At 43.0% G+C, this 15,627-nt stretch overlaps 2 protein-coding genes across 5 annotated transcripts in view; one reads left to right on the top strand and one right to left on the bottom strand.

The window, feature by feature from the left end:
* MTUS2 (microtubule associated scaffold protein 2) overlaps window positions 1-15,627 on the top strand; it is a 738,607-nt gene that overhangs the window by 270,177 nt on the left and 452,803 nt on the right. For 3 of the 4 annotated variants that reach the window (XR_011339664.1, XM_069882854.1, XM_069882861.1), the window contains one exon: window positions 12,849-12,915. Coding sequence is in view for 3 of the 4 variants with exons in the window: in XM_069882854.1 (XP_069738955.1) it covers window positions 12,849-12,915 (67 nt within the window). In the remaining variant the exon portion in view is untranslated. Of the gene's footprint in view, window positions 1-6,266; window positions 6,372-12,848; window positions 12,916-15,627 lie in introns of those variants that run through there. The other variant, XM_069882874.1, reaches the window with a different exon arrangement.
* SLC7A1 (solute carrier family 7 member 1) overlaps window positions 1-15,627 on the bottom strand; it is a 214,431-nt gene that overhangs the window by 123,282 nt on the left and 75,522 nt on the right. The gene's annotated exons all lie outside the window — the stretch shown is intronic.

Genomic DNA, 15,627 nt, shown 5'->3' with positions numbered 1-15,627 from the left:
TTTCTAAGTTATGCTTGTTTCCATTTCTACATCCCTAATCCCATGGGCATTGATGCCTTCAAGTGTACATTCAAAGTCCTCCATACAGTAACTTGCCTCCAATCCTGAGCATGCTCCCACCACAGAGACCCCTCCTCCTTTCTTCATCCTCTTTTTTTGTGCATTTGATTGAGAAACTGCCTTTTAAAAGAGTTTCCATTTTCCTTTTGCTTTCTCAGCTTGGGTCTTTCCTCATCTTAATGCTACACACCTTCACCTCCAAGATGAGGCTTAATTTAAACTGAATTAATTTAGACTTACTTTCTCCAAAAGGACCAAAGGTGTCCAAAGAGCCCAGCAGCTATCCCATCATGTCCTTCTCCCTTACCAATACCATGTTCCAAGTGAAAACAGCTTCTGGGGGACCAATTCATTCTTGGCAGATGGACAATGCATGACTTCTGCTTAATTTAAGTTTCACTTAAACATTTTATCTTCTGATTAAGTGCTTAAGTGTTACTAAAGTGGTGCATAGACCTCACTAGTTAATCTGCAGTTTAGATTTATCACCACGCACAAAGAGCAAATCTACCATTATTAGCAGAGTGACTGAGGAAGATGAGTGCTTCACTTTAAAAGTATAACAAAAGGACTATGACAGATTTTTATTTTCCTTGCCTGATAATCAGAAATGTTGATCTGAATACTGTAATTCTAATGGCCAACTCGGAGAAATGGCTGGGGCAATTTGTCTAAAGATGATAATATTATTACTTTTATTTTACTATGGCAGTTAAAATGTTTCCAGCCAAGACTTATACTGTAAAAGAGCCAAACCATGGACATATTTGTGGCAAAACAGAAGTTCCTACGATGAGGGTGAAATTATTTCACCTACACAAAAGTCTCTTTTTACTTCCACTCTGTAGCTGTTCAGTAGCCAACAAAATTATTTTTCATACGGTGCAAAGAAAAGTTAAGTCTTGAACACACGTATTAAAGCACATGTATGTTGAGTGAGATCTTTGGTTTGGGTTGGGTTTGGAGTTTGTTTTTTGGTCTTAGTTTTTGGTTTTGTTTTTAATTACTTGCCCATGATATTCTGAAACTTTATTAAAGTCTTCATAGAGCTGAGGAAGAGCAGGGAATAAGAAGCTGACACAAACCAGGAAGGTACTTAAGCACTTAAGTGTGATTTTACACAAAGTTGTGCTGGAGATTCTTGTTGGTTCTTACTATTTTCCAAATCACTTCAGGCATCATCAGTCACAGTAGACAATACAATTAAACAAAAATGCCTGTCAAGAGTCACAGGTCTAAGCACTACATCTTTCCTGCCAGAAGGCAGAGCTTTTCAGTATTAAGGGCAATGTAGGTTTTTTGTATGTTTGGTAGTGATGATTCAGCTTTCAGGAAGATAAGTCTTGCCAACTTTAAACAGCCTAAGCACTTGCTGCACAAATACCACCTTGCATGTAAGTTGTTGTTTTTCCTCTTTCCAGCATATCTTTAATATATGTTTTCAGAGAAAAATGTATCATGCTGGAGGCAACAGCCCAGGAAAGGTAAGGCTGCTGCAGCTCCATGCCCCAGATCACACCACAGAAATGTATTCCCGGTGGACACATGCATACATAGTGCACCTACATACCACATGTGTTTACATGCAGGTTAGGGATAGGCTTAGGTTAAGTTATGTAGTGAATATACATATATAAATGGCAAAAAAAAAACCCTAACCCAACCCTTGAGGATTACAAAAGTCTCTCAAGGTGCATTGTAGAGATGTGTGATTTAGCAATCACAAGTAGTCACCGAGGTCCAGAGGGCAGTGGTCTTCCTCTGGATTTAAATGAATTACACCAGGAAAACTCCTTATTGAGACAAGAGTGACTTGTGACACCAGGGAGCAGAGTGACACCCTTTGAGTCGGGGAAAGCAGGTGGTTCGTTGAGGGTCCCTGTTCCCAGTCCCACCCTGCTGGTGCACAGGCTCCGCACCCGAGCAGCCAGGGAGGGCTTCAGTGGCCAGAGGCATCCAGCCAGCACTGCTGAGGGGAGACCTTATTGCTCTCTACAACTACCTGAAAGGAGGTTGTGGAGAGGAGGGTGCTGGCCTCTTCTCCCAAGTGACAGGGGACAGGACAAGAGGGAATGGCCTCAAGCTCCAACAGGGGAGCTTCACACTAGACATCAGAAAAAAAAATTTCACAGAAAGGGTCACTGGGCACTGGAACAGGCTGGCAGGGAGGCGGTTGAGTTGCCTTCCCTGGAGGTGTTTAAAAGATGGGTGGATGAGGTGCTGAGGGACATGGTTTAGTGGTTGATAGGAATGGTTGGACTCGATGATCCTGGGGGTCCTTTCCAATCTAGTGATTCTGTGATTCTATGAAAGCTCCAGGGAGACCTTACTGTGACCTTTTAATTCTTAAAGAGGGCTTATAAGAAAGATGGGGACAAACTTTTTAGCAGGCCTTGTAGCAGTAGGACAGGGGGTGATGGTTTTAAACTAAGAAGGGAAAAATTAAGGCTAGTTATAAGGAAGAAATTTTTTTATGCTGAGGGTGGTGAACCACTGGCACAGGTTGCTCAGAGAGGTGGGGGATCATAGAATCATAGAATCACCAGGTTGGAAGAGACCCACTGGATCATCGAGTCCAACCATTCCTATCAAACACTAAACCATGCCCCTCAGCACCTTATCCACCCGTGCCTTAAACACCTCCAGGGAAGGTGACTCAACCACCTCCCTGGGCAGCCCGTTCCAGTGCCCAAGGACCCTTTCTGTGAAAAATTTTTCCCTAATGTCCAGCCTAAATCTCCCCGGGCGGAGCTTGAGGCCATTCCCTCTCATCTTGTCCCCTGTCACTCGGGAGAAGAGGCCAGCACCCTCCTCTCCACAACGTCCTTTCAGGTAGTTGTAGAGAGCAATGAGGTCTCCCCTCAGCCTCCTCTTCTCCAGGCTGAACAACCCCAGCTCTCTCAGCCGCTCCTTATAAGGCCTGTTCTCCAGCCCCTTCACCAGCTTTGTTGCTCTTCTCTGGACTCGCTCCAGAGCCTCAACATCCTTCTTGTGGTGAGGGGCCCAGAACTGAACACAGGATTCAAGGTGCGGTCTCACCAGTGCCGAGTACAGAGGGAGAATAACCTCCCTGGACCTGCTGGTCACACCATTTCTGATACAAGCCAAGATGCCATTGGCCTTCTTGGTCACCTGGGCACACTGCTGGCTCATATTCAGTCGGTTGTCAGCCAACACCCCCAGGTCCCTCTCCTCCAGGCAGCTTTCTAGACAGACTTCTCCTAGTCTGTAGCACTGCATAGGGTTGTTGTGCCCCAAGTGCAGGACCCGGCATTTGGCCTTGTTAAACCTCATGCCATTGGACTCAGCCCAGCGGTCCAGCCTGTTCAGATCCCTTTGCAGAGCTTCTCTACCCTCCAGCAGATCGACACTTCCACCCAGCTTAGTGTCGTCCGCAAACTTTCTAAGGGTGCACTTGATGCCTTCATCCAGGTCATTGATGAAGACATTGAACAGGGCTGGACCCAGCACTGAGCCCTGGGGAACCCCACTTGTCACTGGCCTCCAGCTGGATTTCACACCATTTCCCACCACTCTCTGGGCCTGGCCATCCAACCAGTTTTCCACCCAGGAGAGTGTGCGCCTGTCCAGGCCAGAGGCTGACAGTTTCTCAAGCAGAACGCTGTGAGAAACTGTGTCAAAGGCTTTACTGAAGCCCAGGAAGACCACATCCACAGCCTTTCCCTCATCCAGCAGCCGAGTCACTTTGTCATAGAAGGCGATCAGGTTAGTTTGGCAAGACCTGCCTTTTGTGAACCCATGTTGACTGGGCCTGATCACCCGGTTCTCTTGCATGTGCTTCATGATAGCACCCAAGATCACCTGCTCCATGACTTTCCCTGGCACTGAGGTCAGACTGACAGGCCTGTAGTTCCCTGGGTCCTCCCTGCGGCCCTTTTTGTAGATGGGCACAACATCAGCCAGCCTCCAGTCCAGTGGGACTTCCCCAGTCTTCCAGGACTGTTGGAAGATGATGGAAAGGGGTTTGGCCAGCACATCCGCCAGCTCCTTCAATACCCTTGGGTGAATGAATGATACATTTTGCAATTAGCTGGCTAAACCAAATACAGTGCAGCTATTTTCACTGTAAATCAGGGAATCTTGATTTTGTTTCATGCTAGACTGTTACGTGTACTAGTCAGAAATGGTTTGTATATCAAGGATATAATCATATATAATGACAGAAATGGAGAGAGGTGCAAAGATAGTGACAGTTTGATTAATAATGACAATTCTCAGTGTGCTGTTTGTCAGCCTTGCCCATTTATGACATTTGGAAGTAATTTTTAATTGTCACAAATTTCAGCTAGTAGAAATGGTAATATTAGTCTTTCTGAATTCATGAAGACGAGACCTCTACAACTGTTAGACAAACCATGGCTGTTTCAGTTACCTTTCGCATTGAGTGGTGGGTGAGATTTCAATGCAACTGTATTCCTGTCATGCATATTCAGGTGCCAGGTACGAATATTTTCTCCTTACTGCTGAGTAGGTTTACATCTATGTTTTCATTGCAGACAATGCAATCTATATTTTAATAAGTTTAGTAAGATTTTTAAGTTTAAAACCAAATAATCTGGGTAATTTTACTAAAAGGAGAGATTTAGAGAGTTTTCTCTGATTGTGTTTAACTTTGACGTCAGCATTACATGAAATCTGAACCTCTTTCTGTAGGTTGTTCTCAGTATAATTGCAAAATACGTATTTTTATTAGTATTGGTATGTTTGGTGCAGATAAAACAGAACAAAAGGAATTTACTTTTCTCAGGTATGCTATCTGCCAGTTCTAGTTCTGTCCTGTCCTTGTCCTTCATAGATTGAGGCAAATCATGTAAATAAGGATCAGAAAAATAACCTAGGCATTGCGTGGAGGGCCAGAAGTAAAGGCTGATAATTTATATAAGCCTAGGTAACTTAGAAGTTTAATCTAAACATCTGAATCATCTGCTGCAACAGCATTGTCTTCTGTCCAGAATAATTTATTTCAGCCATGGTTTAAGTAGTGGAAAAAGAAACATCATGTTCCTACATCCAAGGCTTGTCGTGGAGGCGTGTGGTTCCCATTTCTTCTTACTATTCTGATCAGGAGGAAATAATACCTAAAACTGAATAATTTTGTTCCTTCCATCCAGCACTGGGGGCTGCTTGGGGAGTCCTTCTAGCTGGCTGACCTGGAGCTCTTTCCAGGTGCCCAACTTTACTTTGGATTGAATTCTGTCCTTGCCTTGCAAAAAGGTAATTCTTGCAGAATTTACCAACTCGTCCCTACATCTATTCCACAATTTGAATTTGTCCTGTGACTGCACCTGTATCCCACATACAAGGTACACAAATGAGTATAGCTTGTTCTTAATGGTGGTAGTAAATGTTAGATAGGCAATATTTTTAATTTTACACATAATTCAGAAACTTTAGTTACTAATTTGAATTCAGAAATATTAGTTACAAATTTGACTGGTCTACAGCTGAAAAGGTATTGCTGTATTGCTTTTCAAGGGGATAAGATCAGTTCTCAGTAGGTGTTTTAGTCTCAGGGAATGAACAGCAGATGTTCAGAAGAATTAGAGCTACACCCAGAAACTCTTTGAACCAAACCAATTTTCATGAGCCATAGACAAAACTAAAAGGAATTTGTAGAGAGGAGGGAGCTGGCCTCTTCTCCCAAGTGAGAGGGGTCAGGACAAGAGGGAATGGCCTCAAGCTCCGACAGGGGAGGTTTAGGCTGAACATTAGGAAAAAAAATTTCGTGGAATGGGTCATTGGGCACTGGAACAGGCTGCCCAGGGTGGGGGTTGAGTCACCTTCCCTGGAGGTGTTTAAGGGACAGGTGGACTAAGTGCTGAGGGGCATGGTTTAGTGTTTGACAGGATGCCCCATCCCTGGAAACATTCAAGGTCAGGTTGGATGGGGCTGGTCTGATTGAAAATACCCCTGCTTGCTGTGGCCACACACACACACACGCGCGCGCGCGACGAGCGTTAGTGGTACCTTCCAACCGAACCCGTTCTAGAGTTCAGTGACTTCATGGTTCTAGTATCCCATGGCTCTGGAAGCCAGCGAGCAGCAGTGCGCAGGCAGAGAAGGGAGCGGGCAGCCGAGGGCCGTCTGTGGAGGGGAAAACAGCGTCAGCTCCGCTCCCCGTCCCCGAGCCCCCGGGAGGCACCGGGCAGAGCCGCATCCCTCGCCGTTAGCCGCATCATCCTGGGCTCGCCCTCCGGCTCGGGGCGAGCCGCCCGGCTGGTCGCCGTCCTGCCAGGATGCGCAAATGCTTCTCCAAGTGTTTCCCCCGCGCTCCGTGCGAAGACGAGACGGTACTTTTTCGCCTCTTTTCATGCTTTGGGGCAGGCAGCCGGTCCCCTGCTCAGCCCCTGCAGCCGCCGGCGCCGTGTGCACATCCCGGGGCGGTGGGGAGGGGGGCGGTCCTCGTCTTATTTACAGCTCCGCGGGGACAAAGCTCACTGTCCCTTCCACGGGCGCTGCAGTGCCTTATATAATTGTCCTGCAGTCTAAACCTAAGGGTCGGATTTCCCTGAAACAAGGAGCATCTTCTGTAGTAACAGCTGACAGATTTCTTGCCGTGCTTTTCATGCGTTTCTAATAACCTTGTGGAGTACAAGTTTTAAAGGGAACTTGCACAGAGTCTTAAAGGGAACTTGCACGGAGTTTTGAAGGAAACACGCTCAAAGGTTTGAAGTTTGAAGAGAGATTATGCAACCCCTAGCTGTCCCGAGGTGTTAGCTCCCTCATCAACCTCCTTTCGGATGGAGGATTGATCCTCCGCTCTAAGAGAAATGAAGAGAGGCAAAACTCTGTATTTTCTTATGTCAGTGTGAATCTAAACCAAGAAAACGTCCAGGTGCAAAAATGGGTCGTGTGACAAACAGGTAAGTACAGAGCTACAGGTAGCAGAAGAATAGCACGTGGGACAGAAGTTGTGGGACATTTCTAACACCTCTTTTCCTGCTGTTCTTCTGGAAATCTGCCTGGGTTTTAAGCATGTACAGAAGAGGGAGAGAACGAACACATGCATTTAATTTGCTTAATAGAAAATATCTTGGCAGAAACACATCCTTGTGCAGTATATTTTGTTAAGCGTCTGGCTTTTTAAAATACACATATACTTGGTCTAATGAAAAGCTGATAGTGCATTTACCTAATAATATGTTCAAATATAGCCTGAGATATGTTGCTAACTAGGTTAAGACAAAACGCGTGGCTTAATACAAAACTTGTTGAAGTACAGTCACTGGGGGATATCTAGGTGCTTAGAAACTTCAACCTAAAGAGTATTGTGAGGGTTAATTACGTGATAACCAGCGTGATTGAAACAACAGTGTTAAAACACCTCTTTTTAAAAGGAAGGCTGTAGGTAATTTTCAGCATCAGCTGTAGTGGGATTCAGTTATTGCTTCCACAAGTATCTTCTAAAATATTTATTTGTCCAAGAGAATTCCCAATGTATATGCTTCTCTTTCCAATGATGTTATAAGATGTTGCCCCAGGGAACTCAGCGTAAAGCATGACAATGACTAAGCACCATTTGCAGGTTAGATCCTTTCTTTTCTTTTATTAGGTTTTAATATTTTGAAATCATTGGATGCTAAAAAAATGGTCTGAAGGAGAAATTTTAACAATTGCCACAGAGCACCTGTGTACAGTGCATGTTATTCTAGAGAACTGGGATGTGTTCATGGATATAATGGACAAATATTTGGACCTCAGCATATAAGCATATATGTTGGCAGGGGAGAGACATGTCAGGGTCTTAACTCCAGGCTTCCATGTTTACTTCCTAATTGCAATTGACTTACCATGTGGGTCTGGGCAATTTTCTGATGCTCCCTGCCTGATTTGACTCATTTGTGAAGTGGATCTGCTATTGCTTACCTGTTGTTAAAAAGTACCTGGAGGTTTAATTAATTAGTATTTCTAATGAAGTAGTATCTCTCAGGTAGTTTGCAGTTCTCAGAGGAGAGATTCTCTAAGGCAAACATGGACTCTACCTCCCCATCACACAATTTTTCCTGGTCCAAAGTAAAATCTTGTCCTGTCTCCTTAACCATGTCTCCTCAACAACATCTAGCTGTCAGCTGAAGCTCCAAGCAACTAAAGCAGAGCCTTTCCTCTCCCCCAGGCCTTAGCCACTTCTTCCCTTCTTAATTTGCTTGGACACCACCAGCATCTCGCCCATCTTCAGGCTGGTATCATGGCATCTTTTATCAAGTTATATTTCTACGTCCACATACACGGTTGTGTCTAAATCGTGCAGGTTTTTGCTGAACTACACTGCTAAATTTTGGCCACTGTTATTTAATTGGACAAATCCATCCTTCCTGCCTTCCTGCCTTCCTGCCTGACTACCTGCCAGTTTTTCTGGAGCTGCTCAGATCTTGCAACAATATAAGTAATATCTCAGTCTATCCTCACAGAATTTTGCGTTGAGTTGAGGACACGTAAATGCCATTTTCAGTGTCTGTTTTGCTTGATGAGGTGCAATCCATCACTGAGCCTCTCACAGCAGAAATATTGAGGTGTTTGTATGTTATAAAGCTGATGATAGGAAAAAAGAGTTGGTACTGCATCTTCTATTCAACAGAGCAGTAGTTTAAGAACAAAGCAAACTTATCATTCTACTTATTCTATTTTTCTTTCCATCTGAGGAGATGGGATGTATTTCAGATACGAGACTTAACCATTGTCTTCTAGAGTACTAGTATGAGGAAGAAAGTTTCCTTCATGTCCATCATGAGTGGAATTTTATTTTATGAAATTGCTTCTGTATCAGAGTAATTTCTTGGTATGCAGCCAATGGAAGACCTTTCTCGTCAGTTTTCCAAATGGTAATTAAATCCATCATTTGTTAAAAGTACCTGAAAAATAAATGCAATATCTTAGTTGGTACGAAGGCCATGGGTTTAGTTTTACATTTTGGCCAAAAAAATTGATCTCAAACCACATCAAAGAAATTTTTTTTTCTCACATGCCATTTAGCTGCCACACAGAAATACTGGATATTAGCACAGTGTTTACGGCCTTTTCACCCACTGGAAACAGCAGTTTCACTAGTGTAGCCACTGAGCATTTTTAAATCTGTGCTGGAGTTGGCCCTTAGTCACTCACTCTCAGTGGTTTGACTCTAACCAGTGCCTAGTGGAGGATGCCTACAAAACTCCTTTGATATGCTAAGCCTGTTAGAGGCAAAACTCTTGGGAGGGCAGCAAAGGTTCCTGGTTACTCTATCTTCTCTTTCAAATACTTGATTGAGATAAATATTAATGAAAAGTTATTAATTCAATGGGATAGACTGTTGATTTTGTCTCTTAGATGTTTGTTTTGGCAGATTTTTCCTTACATGCTTGTGAATTTTCTAATTGTTTTGATGTTTTGACATTGGACCTATATGAAACTCAGCACTGGACCCAATAGCTTTGCATTCTCATGTCAGATCCAGTTTTCCTCTAATGTTTGGTTTCCTAAGCACTAGCAATCCCAGTTCCCCAGCTGCACTGACACTGAAGTGCTGGTTGTCTTCAGATCCACGTTGATGATAACAAGGAGAGGCTTTTTCATTTCGTATTAGCATTGTGGTTACACTGGTTGCAGGAACACATGCAGTCCAAACCTATCATTTTACACTGATAAAGCAGGTTATGGTAACAGAACATGTCAGGGATTTGTAAGTTCACTGCGCATTCAGGAGACCGTGGGGCTGATACGATGATTAGTCAAAACTACACCTGGCCTTTCACAGAATCATAGAATCACTAGATTGGAAAGGACCCACTGGATCATTGAGTACAACCATTCCCATCAATCACTAAACCATGCCCCTCAGCACCTCATCCACCCATCTTTTAAACACCTCCAGGGAAGCTGACTCAGCCACCTCCCTGGGCAGCCTGTTCCAGTGAGTGTCCCACAGAAGAGGAAGATAAGGACTCCTGTCCTGTTGAGAACTAAAAGAGCCCTCTGAGAAAAAGGGACTACTTGAGAACTTGTCACCAGGGGCAATCCATCTGACCTCCCAGGGAATATGAATATGAGGTCTGAAAGAGAATACAGAAAGCTCTGACCAAAATAAAATACGATATAATGCAAGAACATAGAATTCTGTGATTCAGTGAACTAAGTTGTGTCAACACCAGCTGCTCAAGATAGCCCCAGAGGCTGCTCTGGAAACCACCGCCCCACTATTGTGGGAGGCAGCCAGGAGGTCTGCTGTCCTTATGGAGTGGTGTCCATGTTGGAGCTTGAGTTATGGGATAGCATTAAGAAGGACCATGGTGATTCTCTGCTCTTTTGGAGAGAGTCTCACTACCAAGTGTCTTAAGGGGTATGGCAAACCTTATCTAAGTTAAAGTGAAAAAAAAGGTACATAATATTTCTTATGTGAAAATTTTAAGAACTTTTTTCCCTCTAGGATATAATTTTTTTCACTTGCTTTTCATTTTCATAGAATCATAGAACAGTTTGCATGGGAAAGGCATTATTCTGCTTCATACAAGTAGAATAGCAACAATCCCAATGGGTTCTGCTTATTTGTAGGTGCTGGCAATGATTTATACAGAGTTCCCTTGCTTTAGAAGGCTTTTGTTTCAAACAGGGGCAGCTATTTGAAACAATAAGTAGAGTAATTTGAGTAGGTGCTTCTCATCTATGAGTCCATATCCAGCATATCCCTGTGCACATACCTTCAAGGGCACTAGTCCTGGCAATGTGTCAAGAACACTTCTTAAAATGACTCAATGAGTTAGATGGGATGGGCAGATGCAGTGATATTCTCCAAAAGGGGAAACCTTATCTCTGTAACTCTGATGGTTTGGTAATATGTTTTTTCAGCATAATAGGCTATGTTTTTTTCATAGCTTTTTTACTGATTAAAACAAAACAAAACAAAATAACCCACTCCATTTTATTCTGAGCCTAATGCAGTCAACAGAACTGGAAACTCTGCAGTCCTGGCACACAAGCCCCTATGCATTAGTCAGCAATGTGTGGAACTGGCTGTTTGGCGCAGCCCAGCCTTGCATGTCTGGCTTTTTCCCATAACTGAATAAGAAAGATACCTGTGTAGCCTGGGTCTCGTCATGCCCCCAAGGCTCTCGAATCCGCTCAGTTAGTCATTCCGTTTACAGCAAAGCTTTCCAGCAAGTTTGTCCCTTGGATCTGGTAGAATCATCCCAAAAGGGCAGCATTTAAAGGATTAATTTAAATTCCAGGTTCTAATTTCCTGGTATTACCAGAAATAAAGCTGTTGTGTTATTTGTCTTAACAGAGTTAAAAATTAACTTCAGGAAAAATAATCAGAAACATTAAGCTCTGAAATCTTTTTTTCCCCACTTTTCATTTAGGTAAGACAGAACTGATTTGCTATCCTATCTGCTATGTATCCTACTGATGAACTAATCCTTTCTGTGCCTTAGATTTTTATTAGACTTGCTTGCATTTTACTGAAGGATTCACTTTCTAGGACTCCTTTTAATTCCATTTGCTACTACACTGCCTTTCTCTGGAATATGATTTTTCTGTAGTGTCCTTTAAAGATTCTTGGCTTTTTCTAACCTGGACACATTTATAGTAGCCTGATCTAGTTTTCCTAATCATTAGTGATTTTCCCAGCAGGATACGTTCCTTTGCCTTTTTCCTAACATGATTCAGGATACATTCCAGTTTAAAATGCCCTTATGCTTGAACCATTATACTGGGATTTATTGTACTAAACCAAACTCCAGCAGATTTTCCTGAGGCCTTTCTTTGTTGGTTTGCACAGCACTCATGAGCTACCTGCTGTCGAAGTCCCTGCATTTTAGTAATAATACATTAGCACTGTTAATGTAAATAGATTTTCATTTTCCTTTGGCCAGCTCATCTGTTTTAATCCTATAAGTATTCAGATATATTTTGAGAGAGTTGAGGAAAGGAGTTCTTGTCTTTTACAGCAAATAAAATAACATAAATTAATGTGGAAATAGGCATGAATGTCAGGGCATTAGTGGTGTCTGTATGGGTATGCCTGCCGTGCCTGGGATGCTGTAAGAACAGTAGACTACTCTGTAAAATTGGTGATAGGACAAGGGGGAACGGGTATAAACTGGAGAAGGGCAGATTTAGACTAGACATTACAAAGAATTTCTTCATCATGAGGGTGGTGAGGCACTGGAACAGTTTGGCAAGGGAAGTTGTAAATGCCCCATCCCTGGAGCTGTTCAAGGCCAGGTTGGATGGGGCCTTGCGCAGCCTGATCTAGTGGGATGTCCCTGTCCATGGCAGGGGGATTGGAACTAGATCATCTTTAAGGTCCCTTCCAACCCAAACTATTCTATGGTTCTATGAAATATGATTGTGTATGTTACTATGCTTAGAGGCAGTTACATGCAAGCATAAATAGATGGAAGTGTTTTAACAGAATTAATAAAAACATCTTTTACATGCAGTCCAGCCAGAAATAGTATATAGATTGAGCATGAAATGATAGAAAAATGTGAATATCTTTTTAGACACAGAGGAGTAAGTAGAAGATTCTGTGCTGTCCTATGCACATGAGTGTGTTTATGTGTATCCGTAGATACAAGGTACTTGTAGTCAGTGAATTGTGGCTCTTAAGCTTGATCTAAAACTGAGTAAATTTATTACAATCTCCCCTCACAAAACAATAACAACAAAAAAAAACACAACCAAAAAAATCTGAGGAATCAATCTAATCTGCTTTACTAAATGAACATGTGAAGGTGCTTATCTGGGATAAACCTGGGGACTATACATATTTCTCTCTCTTTTTCCTTAAACAGAATGAAAAAGCCCTTGTGAAAATACAGGAGTTAGGAGTCGAGCTTGCAAAGATCAGGGATGAAACTGGTAAGTAGTATGAGCAAAGTGATAACAAAAGTGACTTTCTCAGTTTACACAAAAGTAGTTATTCCCTGTGAGCAGATCCTGGGAAACCTGCATACATGTGATAAAGTTTTTTCTGAAGCCCAGTGGCAAGGGGCTTTGCGTCATCCTGGGGAACCAACATTCTGCTTCTTTGTTTTGAAGATGGATCCATCACCACACAAACTGCAGCTAGTTGTGCATCATTTTTACTAGACAAATGGTTCTTCATAAATCCATAGCTTCCATTCGCAAACTATGTACCACCACTGTCAAAGAGAAAGCACAGAGTGATGAGAAATGGAAATTTAGGAGCATTATGGTGCACACTGACTGGGAATGTATCACTTATTTAGGTACATTTCCATGTTTTACATTTCAGCTACAAACTGAAGGGCACCAAGTTCAGAATTTGTGTATTAATATCTCTGAGGTCTGGTTGAAAGTTGGTAAACACAACGTGTCCTGTTCAGTCTGTTTATTCCCTGTGTATCCGCGTGCACCATTTTTCCTGTTTGGTTTGTGCTGCAGACAGGAGAGACAGGGAGGTTGTAAACACGTTGCAGCTCTTGAGAGAGAGGATGGGCTTTGGCGCTGGCTTCAGCCAACAGGCTGAGTTCTTTTGGGCTTAAACCTCCCCAGAAAGGGTTCATCTACCCTCGGGCAAACAGAGAGGAGAAAGGGCACCTGGAGGGAGGACCACTGGGGCTGAGGACACCCTGAGTATCAACAGGTAGTGGAATCACTGATGACTGGAGCTGTGAATGGCAAGACCTCTCAGCTTTTCCTGCACATGGGAACCTATGTGCTAGGTCACACATTAAGGACAGATAGTGCCTTGTGGTGAGAGTGTGACTTGTTTCACAAAGGAGGGCTCATGTAAAACCCCTGTAAGGTGGGCAGAACTGCAGATCCTCCCCGTGCTTCGTCTTCACCTTGTCTATGACAACTCCCTGCAGAAAAGCTGAGCCCAGCACTTTTCTGATGCCCAACATCTTGTGCTCCCTACTGTGCTCCTCTGAAATTTTTTGAGTGATAACCATTTCTTACAGAATTTTATTGTCCCCACAGCCAAAGGTCACTTCAGCAATAGCAAAACAGCGTTTCCAGTTATTCCATTATGCCTGCCCTCATCCATCCTCTGCACCTCCTCAGCTCTCTCAGAGGAGCTGTTGCTGCTAGTGCACTCTATGCAGGACACATGTGAAGCTTTCCATTGAATACCCGCTTCTCATTTCAAAGCCCTACCTCTTTCTAGCAAGTTGGGTTTGTTCATTTTCATGAGTGCTTCTGCAAGTGGTGGTGACATGGGAAGGAAACAGAGGTACAGCACTGGAGATAAAAAGCTTTGCTTCCATTCACACTGTGTGTTTGTTCAGCTGAAGTGAATATGAATCACTGGTCATTTTGCTGGAGAACTTTGTCAGGGATTTAACTGACTGTCTGTTTGGGGGTCACGGAGCAGCATGTTCAGTCGTAGGAACTCACTGCACTGCCTGCCCTTGACATCGTTCTTGCACATGCAGCAATAAGTACCTCTGCACAAATATAAGCCCCAGAGAGGTACTTGGAGACATTTTTGTTAAGAACCTCAAATACTCCAGAACAGCAGTCTGAGGTCTCAGCTGAGCTGTACTTCTTCAGAAGGGACATTAGCCATAGATGTGTACATGCTTTCTTTCGCAGAGAGGAGAAAGACAGTGTGAGATAGTCTTTTCCTCAGTAGTCCTGTGGGTGTATGTACTGGAGAGAAGTCATCACAGGCCAACTCTTTCTGAACAAGCTACCACTCTGGGAAACAAAGAGATACTGACCAGAGGCTGGTGATCTGTCCTGCTTTTTGGATGTAATCTTCTCTGTGTAACCCTGAGATGCAACATGCCCAGGTAGAAGGAGTCCCAGTAGGAATGGAAAAAAAAATAATTGAACATGTGCAGGTATTGCACTCCAGCAGAATGTGGGAAGATTCATCAGAAGTACAAATCTTGGTATATATTCATGTATATGAAAGGTGAGTGAATATGTTCTTCAGTGTAAGTCAAAAGTTGCTGGACTGTTTTCCTTTGGAGGAAAATCACAAAATTAAAACTTGTGAAACAACCAGTGTTTTAAATCTGTGGACAAGGTGAAATAGCAAATACCATGTGTGTGAGGGTGGTTCCCATTAGTGCAGTTTTTTGCTGTCTTTAAAGCAATGTAAGCTAGGGCTAAAGGTGCTATTGGAGACACGCAGCCCCCTGTGCTATAGGAGCATTATTTTGGTCTCAATATCAGATGATTCTGTATGTTATACAATGTTGTATATATTCTGCCAACCTTTCTGCAAATAAATAATGAAACAGTCAGGTTTTTTTTGACAACAGCAATCATAGGTGGTCCTATGAAGAAATGTAGGGAAACTCTACAGAGCATATTATTTTGACTACAACCGAGTTGCAGTTCTGAATACTCTAGTCAAATTGATAATCATTAATTTAAAAATAATCAGTCCCATTAAACAGCATGGGTGTTGGTCAGAAATTCCTGATTTGTCATGTGTAAATTCACCATGCAAATACCTGGATAAAGCAGTAAAACAAGAATGGACTAGTTAGGGCTCATACAGGCAGTGCGTCCAATGTTTAGTTGTTCAGGCAATACTCCTAGTTCAGAATTGTGAGGCTGAATGTGCTTGGTTTTGTAAGCACAGTCTTTCCT

The sequence above is a fragment of the Phaenicophaeus curvirostris genome, chromosome 1 (genome assembly GCF_032191515.1).
Source record: "Phaenicophaeus curvirostris isolate KB17595 chromosome 1, BPBGC_Pcur_1.0, whole genome shotgun sequence".
Classification (NCBI taxonomy): domain Eukaryota; kingdom Metazoa; phylum Chordata; class Aves; order Cuculiformes; family Cuculidae; genus Phaenicophaeus; species Phaenicophaeus curvirostris.
This window is presented reverse-complemented; position numbering and strand designations above follow the sequence as displayed.